We start from the raw sequence: 19,850 nt of genomic DNA on the forward strand, positions 1-19,850 counted from the left end.
TGCGTGGTTGCACATGACTCTAACATCATTCTCATGTCTGCTGATGACACAGCTCTGATAGGACTGATATCTAACAACAATGAGCAGTCTTATCTAGATGAAGTGGAGAGTCTGATGTCAGGGCAGCAATCTACTTCTGAATGTCAGGAAGACAGAGTTGATTGTTGACAACAGCAGAGACACTACCACCCCCTCAGTATTAACATCATACAGGTGGAGAAGGTGGACAGCTTTAGATAACTCAATGTCTACAACATGGAGGAACTGACTTAGTCCAAGCATATCAACACCTTGGTGAAGAAGGCACAGCAATATGTTTAACAACTCAGATGCCTCAGGGATTTCAGGCTGCACTCCCAGATACTAAATAACTTCTATACATCCCTCATTGAAAGTATTGTGACAGGAAGTATCACAGCCCGGTTTGGAAACAGCATGCTTCCAGATCAGAAGGGTCTGCAAAGAGTAGTGCAGTCACATGAACACATAACTGGGACTGCACTCCCTAATTTCCAACACATCTACACCAAGAGATGTCAGACCAAGGAAAACAAATTATCTGTGACACCAGCCATCTCAGTCAACAGTGGCCATCAACAGTGGCCTCTTTTCTGTGCTTCAGTCAGGCTAACACTAGAATTACCAGAGCCTACGGAAAAACTCGTAGATCCGGCCCACCTTAAATCGCTTCTTAAATCCGTTCACATCTCTCCGCCAGCATCCTTTGTCCTCTAAATGTGCTAATAAAAGACAAGCTGCCAGCAGCCGGCTATTCCATCCCCCCACCGACTTAGAACGTGCGCGAAGTTTCCCAGCTCATGCCTTGATTGATTATCTGGGAGTGAAGTGGAGTTTTAGAGTGGAAATAATAGATCGTTATTTGGAACACACACATTTCATGCGTGTTCCGTTTCTACAGTAATCTGTGTAAACACATTGTTAAAACAGAAACTTTTTCATATTTTAGAAATAAATGTTACCAAATGTAGGCATAAACTATAGAATGTGTAATTGCAGGTTAAGGGCCTTGCTCAAGGGCCCAACAGAGTAGAGTTACATCTGGCATTTATGGGATTTGAACCGGCAACCTTCTGATTGCCGGCACAGATCCCTAGCCTCAGACCCACCACTCTGCCCTAACATGAAATGTAAAAAAAAAACTTTATTAACCACAAAAGCTACATATTTGTACATTCAAGATTTTGCTTTTTACAATTCCTTTTAAAATTGCTGTTCTGATTTTATTTAATTGTATTATTGTTATTTATCTTACTAGTCTAAGGAGACATCATTTAGGATACTGTTGGAACTGTTTTGACAGTTTTTCAACTCAGATGCAGCCATTTTGTTTGTAGTAACCGTTCTTATAACATGATTGACATATTATTATAGTTGACATCACATTGTGCATTGGTGGCTCCAGGGTTCAATGTCCAAGTTTATGATACTCTTTATTCTAAAAACCAAAATGTGCATCCATGAAAACGTTAGTGCTAGAAATTAATGCTCTGTTCTCTTCAGACATAGGGTTTGTAAGTAATCCACAAATGTTGGGAAACCAGCAGGAACTGTTTGCATTAATTTTTAAGGCTAAATTAACATCCACTGCTGCAAAAATGCTGTAAGTTGATAGCTCATTACTTGTTTCCAAAAATTAGGCCTTTTTGATTACATTATTATTGTATATTTTTTTAGATTTTAGTAATCATTTCTTTTATCCTATGAAAGTTGGAAAAATGAGGGTGTTCTAAAACATTTGACTGGTAGCATATATTAACGCTAGGAAACAAGAACAAGCTTAAGAGGCATCTCTGGCTTAGCAAATTTTCTTGGAAAATATTCCTCAAGTAAGAAGCACTTCTTATTCTGTCCATTTATAAAACTAAAATATAATGCATTCCATAGGTAGGTCATTCAAATGTCTGAGTTGTTACCCCTTGCATTAAAAGAGTGGCCATAAAACGTAATTAGTTCAAATTTTTTGGCCAGTTTTGGTAAGATTTTGTTAAGAAAATAAATTGAAAAATGAATAGAGGGTAAAGCACGCAGAAAAAAAAATCTGATTTTCTTTTTACTCTGGAGATTGAACAAGCTTGCTGTCTGATTCGATTAGAGAAGCAGACTCTAATTTCAGCTGAGGAGGGCCAGCCACAGTGTCTGCTACTAATCATTTAATCAGAGAGCTGTTCTTGGTTTTAATTGCACTCCATACTTCCAATAACTGTTTCAGTTTCAGTGTGTGGAATCAAAATGACTCTACTGTGCTTGTTTTGATTTTTAGAGAAACATAGTAAATATTAAATGAACTCAAGAATATTACTTGATTAAATATATTTAGATGATTTCAAACACTTGATAAATACTTGCTTTATTGAGCATACAATTTTCAGAAGAACTAAAAAAATGTTTAAAACAGACAGCTTTAAATTTTAAAATATTCTGCATAAGAGGTTAATATATACTGTAGTTCCTCAAATGGTATGTTCATTGCAAATTGCATGCTTCCTTTGAGCTATTTTCAAAGCAGTGTGAAAAATAAATTTTAAAATGCTTTCTTTCTCAAAGAGTAAATAGACTCCTAAACAATAGCCACCATTGGCAACTTAACCTTTGCCATATTACACATTATAATCACCTGAATCGGAATGCAAAATTCTAAAAAGGAAATAGTTACTTCAGCCCGAAGCTGAGTCAAGGAAAGAAATGCTCAGTGATTCACACATTAGTTGTAATGAAAATATGCCCTCAGTGCATTGCTCTAAGACTGAATTAAAGCTTCATCCAGGCTAACTTGTCAGCTGTGATACTTACTTGGCAATCCATATTCTGGTATAAGGAGAATTTGCAAGCAGTCAGATAAGGTCATGGAAAATGAATGGAAGAAGACATGTTTAAGTAACTGAGAAAAAATCCATCCCTGCCTTGGCCATTTAATGAATCTTCACAAATATTTGTTTACTAGACATACTGCACCCTCCACACATCCTTCTGCTGATATCAGCATAGGAGAGACATCCCCACCCATAATTACAACAGCGCAGGTGAGCAGAGAGCTGAGGAGACTTTGTGCCAGCAAAGCAGCGGGTCCAGATGGAGTATCGCCACGACTGCTGAAGGTCTGTGCATCAGAGCTGGGGGGTCCTCTACAGTGCATCTTCAACCTGAGCCTGGAACAGGGGAGAGTCCCGAGGCTTTGGAAAACATCTTGCATCACCCTAGTCCCAAAGGTATCAAGTCCTAGTGAGCTGAATGACTTTAGGCCTGTTGCTCTGACATCACATGTGATGAAGACCATGGTGAGGCTGCTGCTTCACCACCTTAGGCCACAGGTTCAACACGCCCTTGACCCTCTGCAGTTTGCATATCAGGAGAAGGTGGGAGTGGAGGATGCCATCATCTATATGCTACACTGATCCCTCTCCCACTTAGACAGAGGCAGAGGTGCTGTGAGAATTATGTTTCTAGACTTCTCTAGCGCCTTCAACACAATCCAACCTCTGCTCCTTAGGGACAAGCTGACAGAGATGGGATTAGATTCATACCTAGTGGCATGGATCGTGGACCATCTTAAAGACAGACCTCAGTATGTGCGTCTTGGGAACTGCACGTCTGACATTGTGGTCAGCAACACAGGAGCGCTACAAGGGACTGAACTTTCTCCGGTCCTGTTCAGCCTATATACATCAGACTTCCAATACAACTCGGAGTCCTGCCATGTGCAAAAGTTCGCTGATGACACTGCTATCGTGGGCTGCATCAGGAATGGGCTGGAGGAGGAGTATAGGGACCTAATCAATGACTTTGTTAAATGGTGCGACTCAAACCACCTACACCTGAACACCAGCAAAACCAAGGAGCTGGTGGTGGATTTTAGGAGGCCCAGACCCCTCATGGACCCTGTGATCATCAAAGGTGACTGTGTGCAGATGGTGCGGACCTATAAATATCTGGGAGTGCAGCTGGATGATAAATTAGACTGGACTGCCAATACTGATGCTCTATGTAAGAAAGGACAGAGCCGGTTATACTTCCTTAGAAGGCTGGCGTCCTTCAACATCTACAATAAGATGCTGCAGATGTTCTATCAGACAGTTGTGGCGAGCGCCCTCTTCTACGCGGTGGTGTGCTGGGGAGGCAGCATTAAGAAGAAAGACGCCTCACGCCTGGACAAACTGGGGAGGAAGGCAGGCTCTATTGTTGGCATGGAGCTGGACAGTTTTACATCTGTGGCAGAGCGACGGGCGCTCAGCAGGCTCCTATCAATTATGGAGAATCCACTGCATCCACTAAATAGTATCATCTCCAGACAGAAGAGCAGCTTCAGCGACAGACTGCTGTCACTGTCTTGCTCCACTGACAGATTGAGGAGATCGTTCCTCCCCCAAACTATGCGACTCTTCAATTCCACCCGGTGGGGTAAACGTTAACATTTAACATTATACAAGTTATTGTCTGTTTTTCACCTGCATTATTATCAATCTTTAATTTAATATTATTTATTGTATCAGTATGCTGCTGCTGGAGAATGTGAATTTCCCATTGGGATTAATAAAGTATCTATCTATCTATCTATCTATCTATCTATCTATCTATCTATCTATCTATCTATCTATCTATCTATCTATCTATCTATCTATCTATCTATCTATCTATCTATCTAGACATTAAGCCCGTTACAATAACGGGTGCTAGAACAGTAGTGCATAAACATTAGTAGGAACAGTCTATATTAAATGGCAAGGAACCTTGACCTCATTTTGTTTCTTGTCTTCATTTTTTTTTTGTCAAAAATATTTTTGCAAGAAGCCTAAAGTAAAATAATAATAAAAATAAAATAGAAACGTATATGACAATACAGTAAGTATAATTAATATTACATTTATCCTCTCCTCTGTGGCTGTTGATTGATGTGTTGTGTCTGTTTGAAGATCTCCTATCCTGCCTCTCTTTATTTTAACTTGCTGTGGCGTCTCTCCAGCAAGTACTGTGCAGTTCCCCAGCAAGTATTTTAATCTGTGCTGGCGTGGAGCTGATTATTGTATGTGTGGTGTCTTCCCAGCAACGGATTTTATGTGCACAAAAATAAATCTACTTTTAAAAGTCATCCTATTGTAATATCATGAAAATTCGTATATTTAGGAAAACCCCTTCAATGACTGACACTTTACACTTTACCGGGCCAAGCTTTTTAATCGCAAATCTGACATCCTCAGAAATCACAATAACACACACTAATTCTACGTCTTTGGGGAACCCCTTCAACGACTCACACTTTACCGGGCCAAGCTTCTTAATCGCAAATCTGACATCCTCGGAGTGAACACTTGCACAACTACAAACACTAATCCCACCTCTTTGGGGAAGATGGTCTTCGTGTATCAGTACCCGATTGGATTTTTCGTGCCTTATGTTTTAGGTCTTACCTCATTTACTGAAATCCAATTGGATAAGCCACGCAATATTTTATAGGTCCCGCCCTCTCTGTCTTGTGTGATGCGTCTGGCAGCCTTTGAAGCATCTGCTAGAGGCCGGTGACTCTGCCACTCATTAAGCCCTTCCCTGTACTTCCGCCTTGTCCATAAAATGCGTTTAATTTTCTGTCACAACAGTGGGCAATCAGCAGAGTCTCCCCAGGAACTGATGTAACGTGTGGCGTGTAGCTGATAATCATGGCTGTAGTGTCTCTCCACCAAGTACTGTGCAGTTCCCCAGCAAGTATTTTAATCTGTGCTGGCATGCAGCTGATTATTGTATGTGTGGCGTCTTCCCAGCAACGGATTTTATGTGCGCGGCCGCGAGTACCCAATCAGCACTCTCCCCAGCAATGATGTCCTTTATTAAAGACTGCCCCGCACATGCGCACTTCACCAGAAGACATGGACACATGGACGCACACAGGGATTTTATTAAAGAGGATACAATGCCTGGAATGGACTATTAAATACAATTAAAATTACCTCTAGAGTACATGCTACAGTCTAATTCTCATGCATGTTTTCTTCAAGCCTTTTCTACCCTTGAGACAATCACCATGCAAACTTTACTTAAGTTAATTTCTAGATAAATGTCTACGAGTGCTATGCTACAGATCTCATTTCATCATAAAAATAAGTACTTTAACAGGACTCATTCTAAATCACATTTGTAAAACAAATTGTGGACTAAATAGAACACAGTAGATGTAATGTTATCATGCATATTTCAGGCCTCCAAAAGTATCAAGTATTATTTTCAAAGCCTCATTAATTGAAATTTAAGGTAATAACTTTATATTTAACACAGTGCAAACTGTGGTATATAATAAATTATTAATGGCATTTCAGGTTCTCTAGCTCCTCACTTTCTAGTTTATTTTGTTTGTGTAACCAGTTTACAATATGAACAATGATTCATGCAAGGTCTTTTAATTAGATTAAGAGTGAAAAATTAAATGTAAAATAAAAGGGTTGTGGGAGAGTGTGTGTGACTGTAACTTATGATAACTGCCATCCTGTTCAAAATTGGTCAATTCTTCACACACACCACTGCCAAGACTGGCTAAGGGTTTCTGTGGCCCTGTTCTAGTAAAGCAGGTTTAGAAAAAGGATGGGTGGTCTCCTGGTCATTTATTGAGTGATGACCACTCCACAGCTAGTGCATTTGTGCCCTACAAAGCCAGTATGAGGTGAAAACTTGCCAACAGAATTTAGTAATAATAATAATTCTTTGCATTTATATTGAGCTTTTCTCACTACTCAAAGCGCTCAGAAATTGCAGGTTAAGGGCCTTGCTCATGGGCCCAACAGAGCAGAGTCCCTATTGGCATTTACAGGATTCGAACCGACAACCTTCCAATTGCCAGTGCAGATCCCTAGCCTCAGAGCCACCACTCCGCCTTTTGCAATAACGTGCTGTTTTATGAATTTCGCAATTTGTTTTTATAGTCCACATTATATGATTTAAATCTTATAGCTGCCACTATAAAACATTATAGTAATTACTGATTTCTTAACGGATATGAATGTCAGGAAACACCGAAAAATATAATTTTACCTCGTTTGGCTTGTCAGCCTAAATCCCACCATCGATGTTTTATTTAATCCAGCAGCTTCAATTGTTATAACATCATCAACTTTGGGTTCTGTAGCGATCAACTGTATTGGAAACTTCCATTTTCCTCCTGTAGCGCACTGGACTGCAAGCACTGCAGAACATCTACAGTAAAAATATGAAAAGAATACTATGAAAACCAAAAAAAAAAAAAATAATGCCACACTTGATTTACTGGTATTTACTTTAATAGAGCAACCAAATTTTCATTTTAAAAAATACTGCATGTTTTTATCAGTTATTGAATGAAGATGACTAGTAATTAGCTCTTTCCTACTTTTCACGACCTATTAAACAAACAACAAACCTTTTAATTCTCGCGGAATGCGCCTCTTCATTGGGAAGAAACACTACTTTTCCCTGATGGCAACACGAATCTACAAGTCTACGACTTAAAGTTTACATTTGAACAATATCTACATACTTCTGTCATATCACATATGTCCATATATTCAATCTCTTTTTGCTGTTCCGTTATTTCATTGAGTAATAATTTCTGTTTGTTTGCGCTAATGCAATCTTTACTATCATTTTTTGAGACTTTTGAATTTTAGTACTTTCATTATCTCTAACCTGCTCTGCATGTGTATCGCGCCAACATTTTTGAATCTCTTTACGGCGTTCTACTTTGTCATCTACTCTTTGTCTTTTATTTCCGGCCGCGGGCATGGTTAAATCTCTTGGTACAAAGTCTCGTCTTGCAGGACATGAAATTATCGCTCTGAAAAAGTCTTGTCTTGTCCCAGGATTTTTTTTTATATAATAGAGAGATGAAGATAGCATGTCAGCTTTCAGCAAAAGTGCATCCTCTAACTTCCTATAAGATACTTCCCTGCATTTGAATTTGCTGCATATTATTTCTAGACCAAGCAATTACCTGTAAGGCTTATAGGGAGCAAATATGATGCTGAAGACCAGTGTTACAATTCCAGTATTTGGGTCGCGTTCCTTTCTCTGAAGGCAAAGAGCAACAGAGGCTTCCAACTGAGCTTTGTCTGCATCAGACTGAAACTGTATCTCATAGTAGAACTCTTCAGCAGTGGCAGATCCTATTTAAAAGCAGGGGAAAAACAAAGCAGTTGAAAAGCAATTCTGTGAAAATGAAAATATAATTTAAGTAGGCCTTATATAAATTGTGTATTTAAAATAAATGTGGCAAATGTGCTGCCCAAGCTGCTGAAATCACAGGGTACAAAAGTTAACATTCCAGCATCAGACTGCTACTTTCTCTTTTTTGCTGCATTTGCTTTTAAGAGGTTACGTGATAATGGTGTTTTAAAATTATGAAGGGAATTAATAGGATTGATGCTAGCTGCTACTTATAAATGAGTTTGTTTATACAAATATTAAGCTCTGAATTTCCCACAATCATTACTACGTTTTCTTCTGACCCAACCAATGAGATATTCACTTTATGATATTTTACACAGAAATAAGTTATGTTGAGTTAAATAGCTTATTCTCATGCCCCATACTGATTTTATTTACTTGCACTCCAAGTTTTGTTAGGACTAGAATATACTATACAGTTACAATAAATATTGAATCTTCTAAAATGTATTTAAATTATTCTTCTATATCAATCTCCCATTAACATGCCTAGACAGCCTAGTATAGGCTAAATGAAATACAAGAACACAATGCACAAGAAATATAGTAAGAAATATGATTATTACTGATATGATCAGTACCATGCAACAGTACTGTACAGTATATAACACATATATACAAACTGCACGTATATTTTTTTTCAATTAGGCTATTAAAGTTCCTAAATATTAACAAGCAGATTGTAATATGTGAATGTATTAAACTAAGGCCAGATACCAAATTACATAAAATACATTCTTTTTTCTATTTAATTCAATTAATGGTTGTGTGGGAAAGAGCCTATCCTGGCAATATTGGGCATAAGGCAGATAACAGCCCTGACCAGGGCACTACACAGGCTATTTCAGAGTAGCCCATTAACCTAAACTGCATGTTTTTGAGGACGTAAGAGGAACGCAGAAGTATCCAAAGGAAAATCTCTGCAAACATGGAGGGGAAGTGCCAAACCCACAAAGACAAAGACTGCACATGAGAATTAAATAATAGACAACAAATCTGGAGGGCAGCAGTGAAATGTACTGTGAGTCTTTGCTAAACCCAGGTAACAACTGAAAAGATAAAAGCAAAACTCCAGTCTACATTGATTAAATACAAAATAAACCTCCAGGGTCTGTAAGAATAAGGGCAGTAAGTAGTCCATATGGTGGCACATCCCCTGTGCCACTGGGTCTAACATTCTAAGGTCTTTGTTTTTACTCAGGAGGGATAAAATAAGCATTATCATAGGAAACAAAGGAAGCAAAGAATGCAAAAAGAATGAGAATAAGATTTGCTAACAGGCAATCATAATGACTTCCACAATCAATAAAAAAGTAATATGTACAGCAGCAGCTAACCTGAGCGTGCTATGTTAAAATAACGAGTCTTCAGCCTTGATTTAAACAAAAAGTGATGGGGCATCACCGCTAGTGACAGGTAGATCTACTGAGTAATGAATGATGCTTAAATGATGATGGGGTTCTGCCTTTAAAAATGTATCTAAACTAGTTTCATTTGCTGGCTGGTTGAAAACACCATTTAAAAGCACTTTTAGGTTACTGTGAGTTCCTTTGATTGCTCTCCAACAACACCTTCATGTTTTTAATGGCTTCTTGGCTCAATTAATTTGTCTTTATGGTTTATGAAATCAACTTGCCCACTGACAGATATGCAGCATACAGAGTGCCAACACGATTACTGTCAGCCATTGCTAGTACCTGTCAAGTCTGTCAAAGCTACGTGATTGAATATGCTGTCAGGAATGCCTAGGGAGGACTTGATTTTCTCTTATCTGACAGCTGCTATAAATTTTACTTGTAGCTGGAAAAAAGGGATTTTCAGAAACAAAAAGTTATGATTCCTGAGGTGCTGCAAATACCCCATGGTACTTGGAAGGTTGTAAGGTGTTCTCTCAGGGAGTCAGACTTAAATAGTTTTCCCATGTGTTCTCAATAATAGTGCTAAAAAATCTTTCCTTTACAGCAATATAAAGACTCTGGTAAAGACTCAAGCTCAACTTCAAAAGCACCTACTGCACAACTTTTTACATCCCAATAATTCATAATTAATATACAATTATCAATCATTTCCTGCATCAGATGTACTGTGGCTAATCATGTATACTGCTTTTATTAAATTGTGGGCACTTTTATTAGGTGTGAACACCTAAGTGGTTTGTAGTAACAAATAAATCTCTCAATATTATATTTATGGACACTGGAATATTGCAACTTTATATTTTCAGTAGTGTTCTTTCAGTAGTTATGTGTGGACCATGACCTTGAGCTGCTTGAAAGTAATAACATCCAATTCAATTGTTTACCATAAACAAATTGTGTATTTATTTAAAATACTCAGTAAAAAAGATAATATATTTTCTGCAGTTTTTGTATTCCACAACTTTAGCGCTCCAAGGCTGATTTTCAATTACTAAGTTAATGCTAATGTAAAACTGTTTTTAGTAAAAGGGTTTGTTATTTTGGATTTATGAGACACATATTTAAATAAATGATACATTTTTAAGGAAACATTTCACACTGCATATATTCAGCTCTAGAAAGCTGGGTTTGATTCCTGGCCTGCTGACTGTCTACATGTTCTCCAAATGCTCATGTGGATATTCTCCAATATAAATGTTGGATTAAGTCAAATATCTGAATTGGCCCAGCATGAATGACTTCCTATTTAGGGTTTGTCCCTGCTGCAGCATGTCTGATGCTTACAACATCTTTCTCTCACTGACTTTATAATGGAAAAATCTAGTTCTAGAATAGATGAATGTATTTGGTGAATTATTAGGGAGGCATAGTGGCTAGATTATTCTGCAATAAAAAGACTGTTGAAAAGTATGTTTTAAAAACATCTGAGTACTCAAGAAAATTTAATTGCAACAATAAGAAGATGAATTTCTTTTATACACTCATGTCATTATATAATAATGAAGATATTGAAAATTGGAATAACAAAGTGTTGCTGCATCATAGCACAGGTTTAGTCCAAAGCTGATGGTGTTTTGCCACTCTTGTGCTTGTGTGCATTTACTAGGCAGGCTCTTCTTATATGCAGTAACTATAACCGAAACTGTATCTCAAAATTATCTCAGTAACAACTCATATTTAACTATTTCTAGTTTCACACACGTGCGTTTAGGAGACAGTTCAAAGGTGAGTGAAACATTGTGAGATGAAGGGTTGATATACGGTAACGGTGCCTCTCTCTCTTTCTTCCCGTCACAAAAAAAAGAAGAGAAGTAAACATACACGGACAGACTCTAAAGATGACTGCCTAAAACGTCAAACCCATCCAACCCAGATGATGTGTCTTCTGGCCCCCTTCACATGACTTCAATTCCGGCTCCTCCTGATGACATCGCTCCCCATGCCACATCACTTCTGGTCCATCATTGATGACGTCGCTTCCGTCCCACAGCTTCGACGTCATCTCCTGCCAACTCACTTCCCGTTTCCATTTTGTTTTGTCATTAAAACGATCGTCAAATACTTAATGTTTTTGATCCACTACAACGTGTTTTTGTCTTTCTTTGTCCTTTGGACATCATATGGGGATGGTCCCCAAACCTTTATGCTTTGTGAGAGACTCTTATTTAAAGAAGAAAAACACACTAGCATCTTCTTGCAATGATCACAAATACAATTTAGTGTGGGCTCTAAACTCGAAAAATTGGTGTTGAGATTACAATGAGATTTCTAAAGGCTGAGAGATATTACTTTGGAAATACAAAGACCAAATAATTATTCAAAAATAATACTATAATAATTTAGTCAAAGAATTTTTTCAACTTGCTATTTACAGTATATAGAATGAAGTCAAATAAAATTTAGAATATGTATTTGAAAAATATTGACAAAAGTAATACTTAATTGTTATTGTTAATAGTTTTCATTAATTGTTATCAAGGGGTTGTATTTGAAAAGTATATTTGTGACTCACTTCATGGCACAAGTCAAAAAAAAAGAAAGAGATACCACAAAAAAGCAAACAAAACAATTCTGTCTAATAACCTGCTCATCACAAATGACTTTCATTTAATGTCACAGGAATTGAACAGGGGCACTTGTTGGCCCCCTACTGTTTAATAAACATGGTGCTGTCCCTAATCAGCCTGAAAATTGCACTACAGTACTACAGGACTGATAGCAATCAGGATTAATTGGCTTATAATATGAGTCATGTAAAGAACTGTCATTTGAAATAAAAAAGGCAAAAACAAGATTCTTTCTGAAGTGAAGCAAAAGTAGGAATTATCAAGGGACAAGGTGCTAGAAGACAGCTAGTAAGATGCAAGAGAGTGCAGTGGTCTCTTGAGAGTTTATTAAAATATGTGCACTGTATTAGTAAGAGCTTTTCAGTTTGGCTAATATAGGGACAAATGCGGGTATGCCGCCTGATTGCGAAGACACGTGCGAGTGTGCGCGTCAGGCAGGTGCCTTATTAATTTCCGCAGAGGAAGCAGCGCATGCACACCTGTGCCCCATTGGAAGGGTCAGTTTAAAAAGAGCAGAGAGGGGAGTAAAAAAATGAGCCATGAGAACAGCATCGTGGAGAGAAGCAGGACAAGTCAGGTAGTGTGGTCATAGGCTCGTGAGGGAGCAAAGGAATGGCAGTCAATTCAGTTTTTCATATGGCCTGTGCTATTCATTGTAACACCAATCATGTCATTACATGTGCCACATGGTGCCTTAAACCTTTCCTGGACACCCCAATGCAGAGTTATAATGCTGCTCATGATCTTGCACTCTCGGTTGTGCAGCACAGCCAGATATTCTTGAATGCATGTGGAGGGGAGTCAATGTGTCAGAAGTGAGCTGCTCTACCAGCCAATGAAGTTCTGCAGCATCATGATAATACGTATATGTATGAGGTTGACTAGCATCCTCCATACTTGGATATTAAACGCGCATTCACGTTTACATATTTACAAGGTAATTGTGATTTATAAATGGTAAATTATGTGGAAATGTGCATACAACACGTTTTATAAATCTGATTTTTTTTGCTGTTTGTATTTTCCTGTTTTGTTGGGTTGCACATATTTTTCACATTCAAATCCATGCAAACTTTTATAAACGAGGCCCCAGGTACCGTGAAGCATCCATAAAAATAAGCTTTGTTAACTTACTGTACCTATAGAAATAGTTGAGCAGAATTGCATTAAAGAGCAAAGAGACAATATCAAATGTTTTTCAATGAATGTTTACCCCTTCAGAGTTCACTATGCATTAAGACAACAACATTTTTTACCAGCTTATCTTACAAAGAATTAGACGTTATATTTTAATTACCTTAAATACAATCCTGAGTTTGAACTGTAGATTGTAACATACATTTCAGTTTTACTTTATGAGGTTTTAGTTCTTTACTAAAGTTAAGTTTGGCAGGCCAATGAATTTCTGAGACTTCAGGGTGCTTACAGTACATGGCTACCAGGCTTATATTCTATTGTATACAAAGGTGATATACCTGTACATACTGTATATGCTTGACTTTTGGTTATTTTTGCATAATAAAAAAAACATAACTAGCTAAAAGACAAATACCCAGAGAGTTGCAACTGTGGCATACCCTTAAAGAGAAAACTCTCTCTAAGTTCTTTTATTCTCTTGCAAACCATTAATTAGAATCCTTTAATATAGTAAACGGTTTATTATAGCAGCACTTATAAGAGATTTCTACAAATAGAAATATGCTTTTATATTTTGAGCAAATGTCACAATGCTGTAAAATGCCTTTCTGCCCTGTAGGTATTGTATAACTCTGTCCTATAGGCAGCTGACTTTTTTGCAGTCCAACAGCCAATACATACATGTAGAACATACCCAAACCTACTTAATCCAAGTACTCTTTTAAATGATAGATTCGACTGCTGGCTTTGGCTGCTCTATTCTGCTATCCCTATTTAAGAATGTAGAACACTTACCTGGGAGCACTGTATTCCTAATTAGCACAGACAGCCAATGAGCTCTTTGCATGTGACATTTAAAAGCCAATTAGGGTTATTTTAAAACTTTGCAGTTGACAGCTTAATGGCAAGAGCACTCCACTAAAATAAGCAAATTCCAATTATTTTTAAACTTTAAAATCTGTCTACACTTAAAATTAAAAGTATCCTTTACCATTAACAAAATGTCTATTTTAAATATGTATAAGGAAATGAATTCTACTTAAACTCAGAATTTAAACATTGTTTAGTCACATCTAACTGAAATCTATTAGGTCTGTATTACAATTTGTTACCAAAACCTGAGCTAGCTAAGCAAACACACCGATGTATTCTTTTGCATTTCACGTTTCATATTATAGCCTTTCATTCAATTGATTGATTTAATAACAAAGATTGCAATGCTCAGCTGGAAAAAAATGTGACTGATTAATGTCACCAAAGATTAGATAGCTCAGCAAATACATTTTAAAAAGCAGCATTGTGGCTGAATCTATTAAGTTCCCTTTGTTTACCACATTATGTTTTATTAATTAGAGTTATGTTTCTGACCAGAATTGGAATTCTCTTTGTGCTGCTTAAATTGAAAGTGGTTTCTTTTATTCATTGTCTGAAAACACAGAATCTGAGATAAATCTGTCTCAGTTGTCTGTAACTCTACAAAATGAATGTTAACATTTTAACAGAATTCCATTGACTTGCAAAAAACCTTTTCCAATCTGCCAGTCTCACTGTGTGCCTGTATAATGGACCTTTTTTATTAATTTGAAAGCAGCTGACAATTGTCAAACCAGTCCTTTTTTCCTAGGCAGTAGGGTATTTGGCAGTTTTGATTAATATATATATATATATATATATATATATATATATATATATATATATATATATATATATATATAGTGCATTTATAATCAAGAAACTATCATTAAAATAGTAGGAAACCCAAATAACACATACACACGTTGCAGATCATGCCACCAATGTAGACAGTTAGATGTGTTCAGAAATCTTTGAAAGCTACTGAAATAAATTAGTTTTATATTAAAAGGTTTTGGCATGAACACTGAACAGTTTCAGTTATAATAAACACACACTTCATCTCAAAAGTTAGATGTGGACATTTGCACAGTGCTGTGAAAAAGTATTTGCCCACAATATTGTGCTTTTGCATTGTTTACACAATAAATTACCTCAGACCTTCAGACAACTTGCAATATTAGAAAAAGTGAACACACAATACAGTTCCTAAATCACTACTTGCTTATTCAAGAAAGAAGGTCATTCAATACTATTATCACCAATGTGCCTCCATAGTTTAGCTACTTGGTTGCAGCACATTATCTGAAATAAGAGCAAACTAGCAAATCATGCTTGAGAAAATTTCGCAAGAATAAAAGCATTCATGAAATGATGATGACAGAGAGAAATACATCACACGTTACAGTAAGAAAGGAGATTATTTTAATAAGTAGTGACTTGTGAGATGATTCCAAATTAGAATAGTCGCATGATTAGTATGGGAAGTTATTATAGTCACTTACAACAGCATGAATATTTACACTACAAAGTGTAATATGAACAGGTTAACAGAACATATTGGATAAGAAGGGAAATGCAGGGCACATGTAAGTCAGTATGTGTGAAGTGTGGCCGTCAGGTAATGTAGAATACCGACGTCTATAATAATTGTCGGATAACGCAATTTGTTGCATAAACAGTATTGTAAGTGAAAATATTCCCCTGTGTGTAACCTGCAAGTACCTGTATGCTTAACCTGGGTTTCTATGTAACTCTGGAAAATGTAGTGTACAACTGGCCATGGGTAAAAACATAAACTCTTATGTTATTAAATGTTTGTTGTTGTGACTTGGTCATAGTCATACAATATTTTAAATGAAGAGGGAATTGCCATGTTTTGAGTTGTCAGTTTTATGGAATCCCTGTAGTTTTTCCGTTGTAATATTTCTTGTTGTCTGGCAGTTTGCCACTGCTCTTCAGAAAGGTTGTGTGTTGAATTCGTTTTTTGTTCACTGTCCACTGCAAGATTTGTTGCTGCTGATCTTCGGATAATATTGTTCTGTTGTTTGTCATACATTGTCTTTGTTGTTCTAAGGCATCTTGCTTGTGCTGGTTGGTCTGGTGTGAAGTAGATGTTTCTGCTTCTGTGCGTTGGTGTGAGTATGTAGGCTGGCGAGACCGTTTCTGTTTGTCGCAGCTAGGCTATATGTGCCTTTTCATTTTATTGGGAGGCTTATGTTGAAGTGAAGGAAAAAGTAGGGGTAAAAGGGTAGTGTCATAGTACAGTTTCAGTCAGTAACAAAGTATGCACCGAATAAACAGTCAAACACCACAGTCGATAACTGGTCACATTGAAGAAATGATGACTTGAAGATAAGCCTAAGGTCAAAACTCTGCCAGGAACACAGATTCCTAGCTATTGTTGTGTAGGAATATAGTAGTTATGGCAAGCATTGTTTATATCAAGCACGAATGGAAACAGCCCAAATAATATAAGGATTTTGAGGAATTTTAGTTCATTCTATTTTGGAGAACTGCTTTCATTCAGTCATATTAGCAAGTTTGTGAGGGTGAAGAACTTGTTTCAGGTTCTGCCATGGCATTTGGTTCAAGATATTATTTTGAATAGTTTTTGTATTTTGATTCATTATTCTACTATACAACCAAATGATGCTTCAGATTCAGGTCATGGACAGATACCTCGACATTGCCGTTGAGAATATTCTGGTAAAGTGTGGAATTCTTCAATAATGCCAGTTATTCACAGTCCTGAGGCAGCAAAGCATCCCCACAACATCATACTACCAGGTTTAATTGAAGGTATGAAGTTCTTACTTTTAAACATGGCATTAGCTTTGTGATGGACATTGTGGGACCTGTGGTGTCCAAAGAGTTCTACTTTTGAGTAGTCCATCCATTGAACATTATTCCAAAATGCTTGATGAAACACATTTTTATTCAGTCTCTTTTCATGTAGTAATGAATACTGACTTTTGCTGAGGCTAAAAAGGCCTGTAGTTCTTTGGCTGTTTTTCAGGGATTCTCTGTGATTTCTTGAAGAGTAATTTTGACAGGTGGTCTTTCTTGGGAAGATTCACCACTGTTTCAAATGTGCACCATTTGGAAATAACAATTGTCTCTGTGGTCTGGTGGAATCCTGGAGCCTTAGAAATGTCTTTGTAACCCTTTCCTTACAGGGCAGTTTCAGCAATTTTTTTTTCATTGTCTCTCCTGGAATTTTCTTCAATTAGATCAAATTGCTCTTCTAAAAAGCTTTTTGTGACTACTTACTGAAAGTCTCATGGCAAGGGTCAACATATGGTGAGGACTTGCTGTAATACGGTCTGGAAGTGTTCAATCTGCCGAGTCTTAACTTTGGTCAGGGAGTACCCTAAAGGAACATTTACCTTTCCACACAGGTAATACAGACGTTGGATAACTTTATTGTTAAATATATTAAGAAGCAATTTAGAAATGGTGTTACTTTGGTTTTTATTTAATTTTACATATCAAGGATCTGTAGCCATTCATTGTGACAAGTATATACAGTGAAAATCGTTTAACACGAAACTGAGGGGACTGAAATATTTTTTCATGTTAAAAGAATTTCGTGTTAAAGGATATTACAAAAAAAACATACAGTATATTCATATATATACAGTATATTGGCCGTTCTCATCCGTTTTCGCTCTGGCTCAAACTTACTCCGTTCAAACATTTCCGTAATTTGCTCTCTTTTTTTAATTATTGTTGATAATGTAGAGTTAGCAATATCAAAATCTTTACAGATTTCCGTTTTCGTCTTCTGTTTTTGATCAACAGCCTTAAGAAACTCCATCTTCATTTTAAGCGAAATAGCAGTTTGCTTTCCCCCTGAGCTCTTTGCCATTCTGCTCGTAAAAAAATTCTTCTAAAATAGAAAAAAAAAACGCGAACCAAACTCACTGATTTTTACTCACACTGTGATGTACTCGTCACCGAATTCCACCGAATGCCAACTGATGAGGGATGAGATGTTTTTGTGTGGCATTTGTAGGGGTGGAGGGTGAAAGTAGCTTAGATAAACAAAATTGGCTCGTGTCACAGGCTATTCCGAGGGTATTTCAAAGCCAAGTTAGCCTCCTTTCTACGAAACATGTGAAACCACCTCTCTTTCATTTCACAACCCTCTTAAATCTCGCCTGCGCGGCTGGTGTTTTCCGTATTTTGTTCATTCCCAGAAGGGAAATCTTTTCGTGTTAATCGATTTTCGTTTCGTGTTAAGAGAAAAAAATGCATGAAAATACATAGTAGTTTGTCGGGACCGTTGTATTATTTCGTGTTAACCGATATTTCGTCTTAAGCGTTTTTGCGTTAAACGTATTTCACTGTACATAAAAATAGAGGATATCAGGGAGAAGGCATATACATTTTCACAGCTTTGTATGCATATGTACACTTACCTTATATGGAGCTATTCAGTTTAGACTATTAGGATGTTTAATGATAAAAAGAAATGGTTTTATTTAATAGTAACTTGAAAATTAGACATGCAGAAATTATTGGAAAAAAGAAATATTTTCTATCATACTTCACAAATGATTTACTTACTGCTGCTGATCTTGCTGTCTTTACAAATCAGAAACAAATATTTTGACTACCTTGCTTAAGATAAAACATACAGTCAGTGGTGAAGAATGAACTGGTGTATAGACCAAAGTATAGACCAGCTAACCACAATGCTTTTTTAAAATAAAATTTGCACTATTTTTGGGTCAAATATTTACCATTTCTGCTCTGTTGGTGCAGTTATTTTTGAGTTTTCCTCATGCAAAAACTTTCATATGGTTCTTTCACACTAGCATTCTGATTTGAGTCTTGGTCTGTTTATTGCCATACCAAATCAGCAGCCTACACTTCCTATGTTGAAATGTTCTTTCATTACAGGCTTTGCTAACCTTTTGAAAAAAGGTTTACAAGGCAGTAGCAAACTTAACTTGTGATCTCTATCACTTCTACAGTCAATGTTACTTTTTGGGTTTATTTCCATTTTTCCACATAAAAGTATGATATTCAGTAAAATGTTCACTAACATATTTTGCATGATAATATGACTGATTGTTGAGCTGAGGCTATTGTTTCTGGCACTGTCTTGGTCTGTTCCTAATAATGCTGTTGGAAAAACAATTTTTTTTTCATGATACAATGTGATTTTAATTGAACTGAACTGACACAGAGTGAAGCCATGCAAGCCAACTACATCCACATCTCACTCACATCTGTGTGCACTTAGCACAAGTTTTCACAAAATATTCCAAAGACCACCTAGAGTTATCTGGCATCCTTGTTATAGCCTGAATGTATGAGGGTATGTAAGTCTTCCATAGACATGTACCTAGAAAAGATAATTGAAACTCTGGGAGCATTCTGCACTGTAGTTTCACATATTAAGAAATACAAAAGAGATTCTCAGTCAAAACAAAAGCAGTTAGCTACCATAAAGTTGCCTCACAGTTAACATTTACCAATAATGCCACTTTGTCCACAGGACTGACTGAGTTAAAGCAATAAGTAGAAGTAGTGATTGGCCACTGATTATTTGTCACGGGAACAGCAATTGGTGAATAGCTGAAAAGGTCATTCTTATTGTAACAATTGTTATGCTTTTTGTGTTGTCTATATATTTCACAAGTTCACATGCTCATTAAATTAATGT

At 36.9% G+C, this 19,850-nt stretch overlaps 1 protein-coding gene across 1 annotated transcript in view; it reads right to left on the reverse strand.

The window, feature by feature from the left end:
• The window catches only part of LOC114651130 (cilia- and flagella-associated protein 47-like), a 622,279-nt gene that overhangs the window by 30,872 nt on the left and 571,557 nt on the right, over positions 1 to 19,850 (reverse strand). Inside the window, 2 exon segments of the mRNA XM_051927333.1 lie at positions 7,033 to 7,194; positions 7,967 to 8,138. Coding sequence (XP_051783293.1) covers positions 7,033 to 7,194; positions 7,967 to 8,138 — 334 coding nt within the window.

This window comes from Erpetoichthys calabaricus, chromosome 4, assembly GCF_900747795.2.
Source record: "Erpetoichthys calabaricus chromosome 4, fErpCal1.3, whole genome shotgun sequence".
Classification (NCBI taxonomy): domain Eukaryota; kingdom Metazoa; phylum Chordata; class Cladistia; order Polypteriformes; family Polypteridae; genus Erpetoichthys; species Erpetoichthys calabaricus.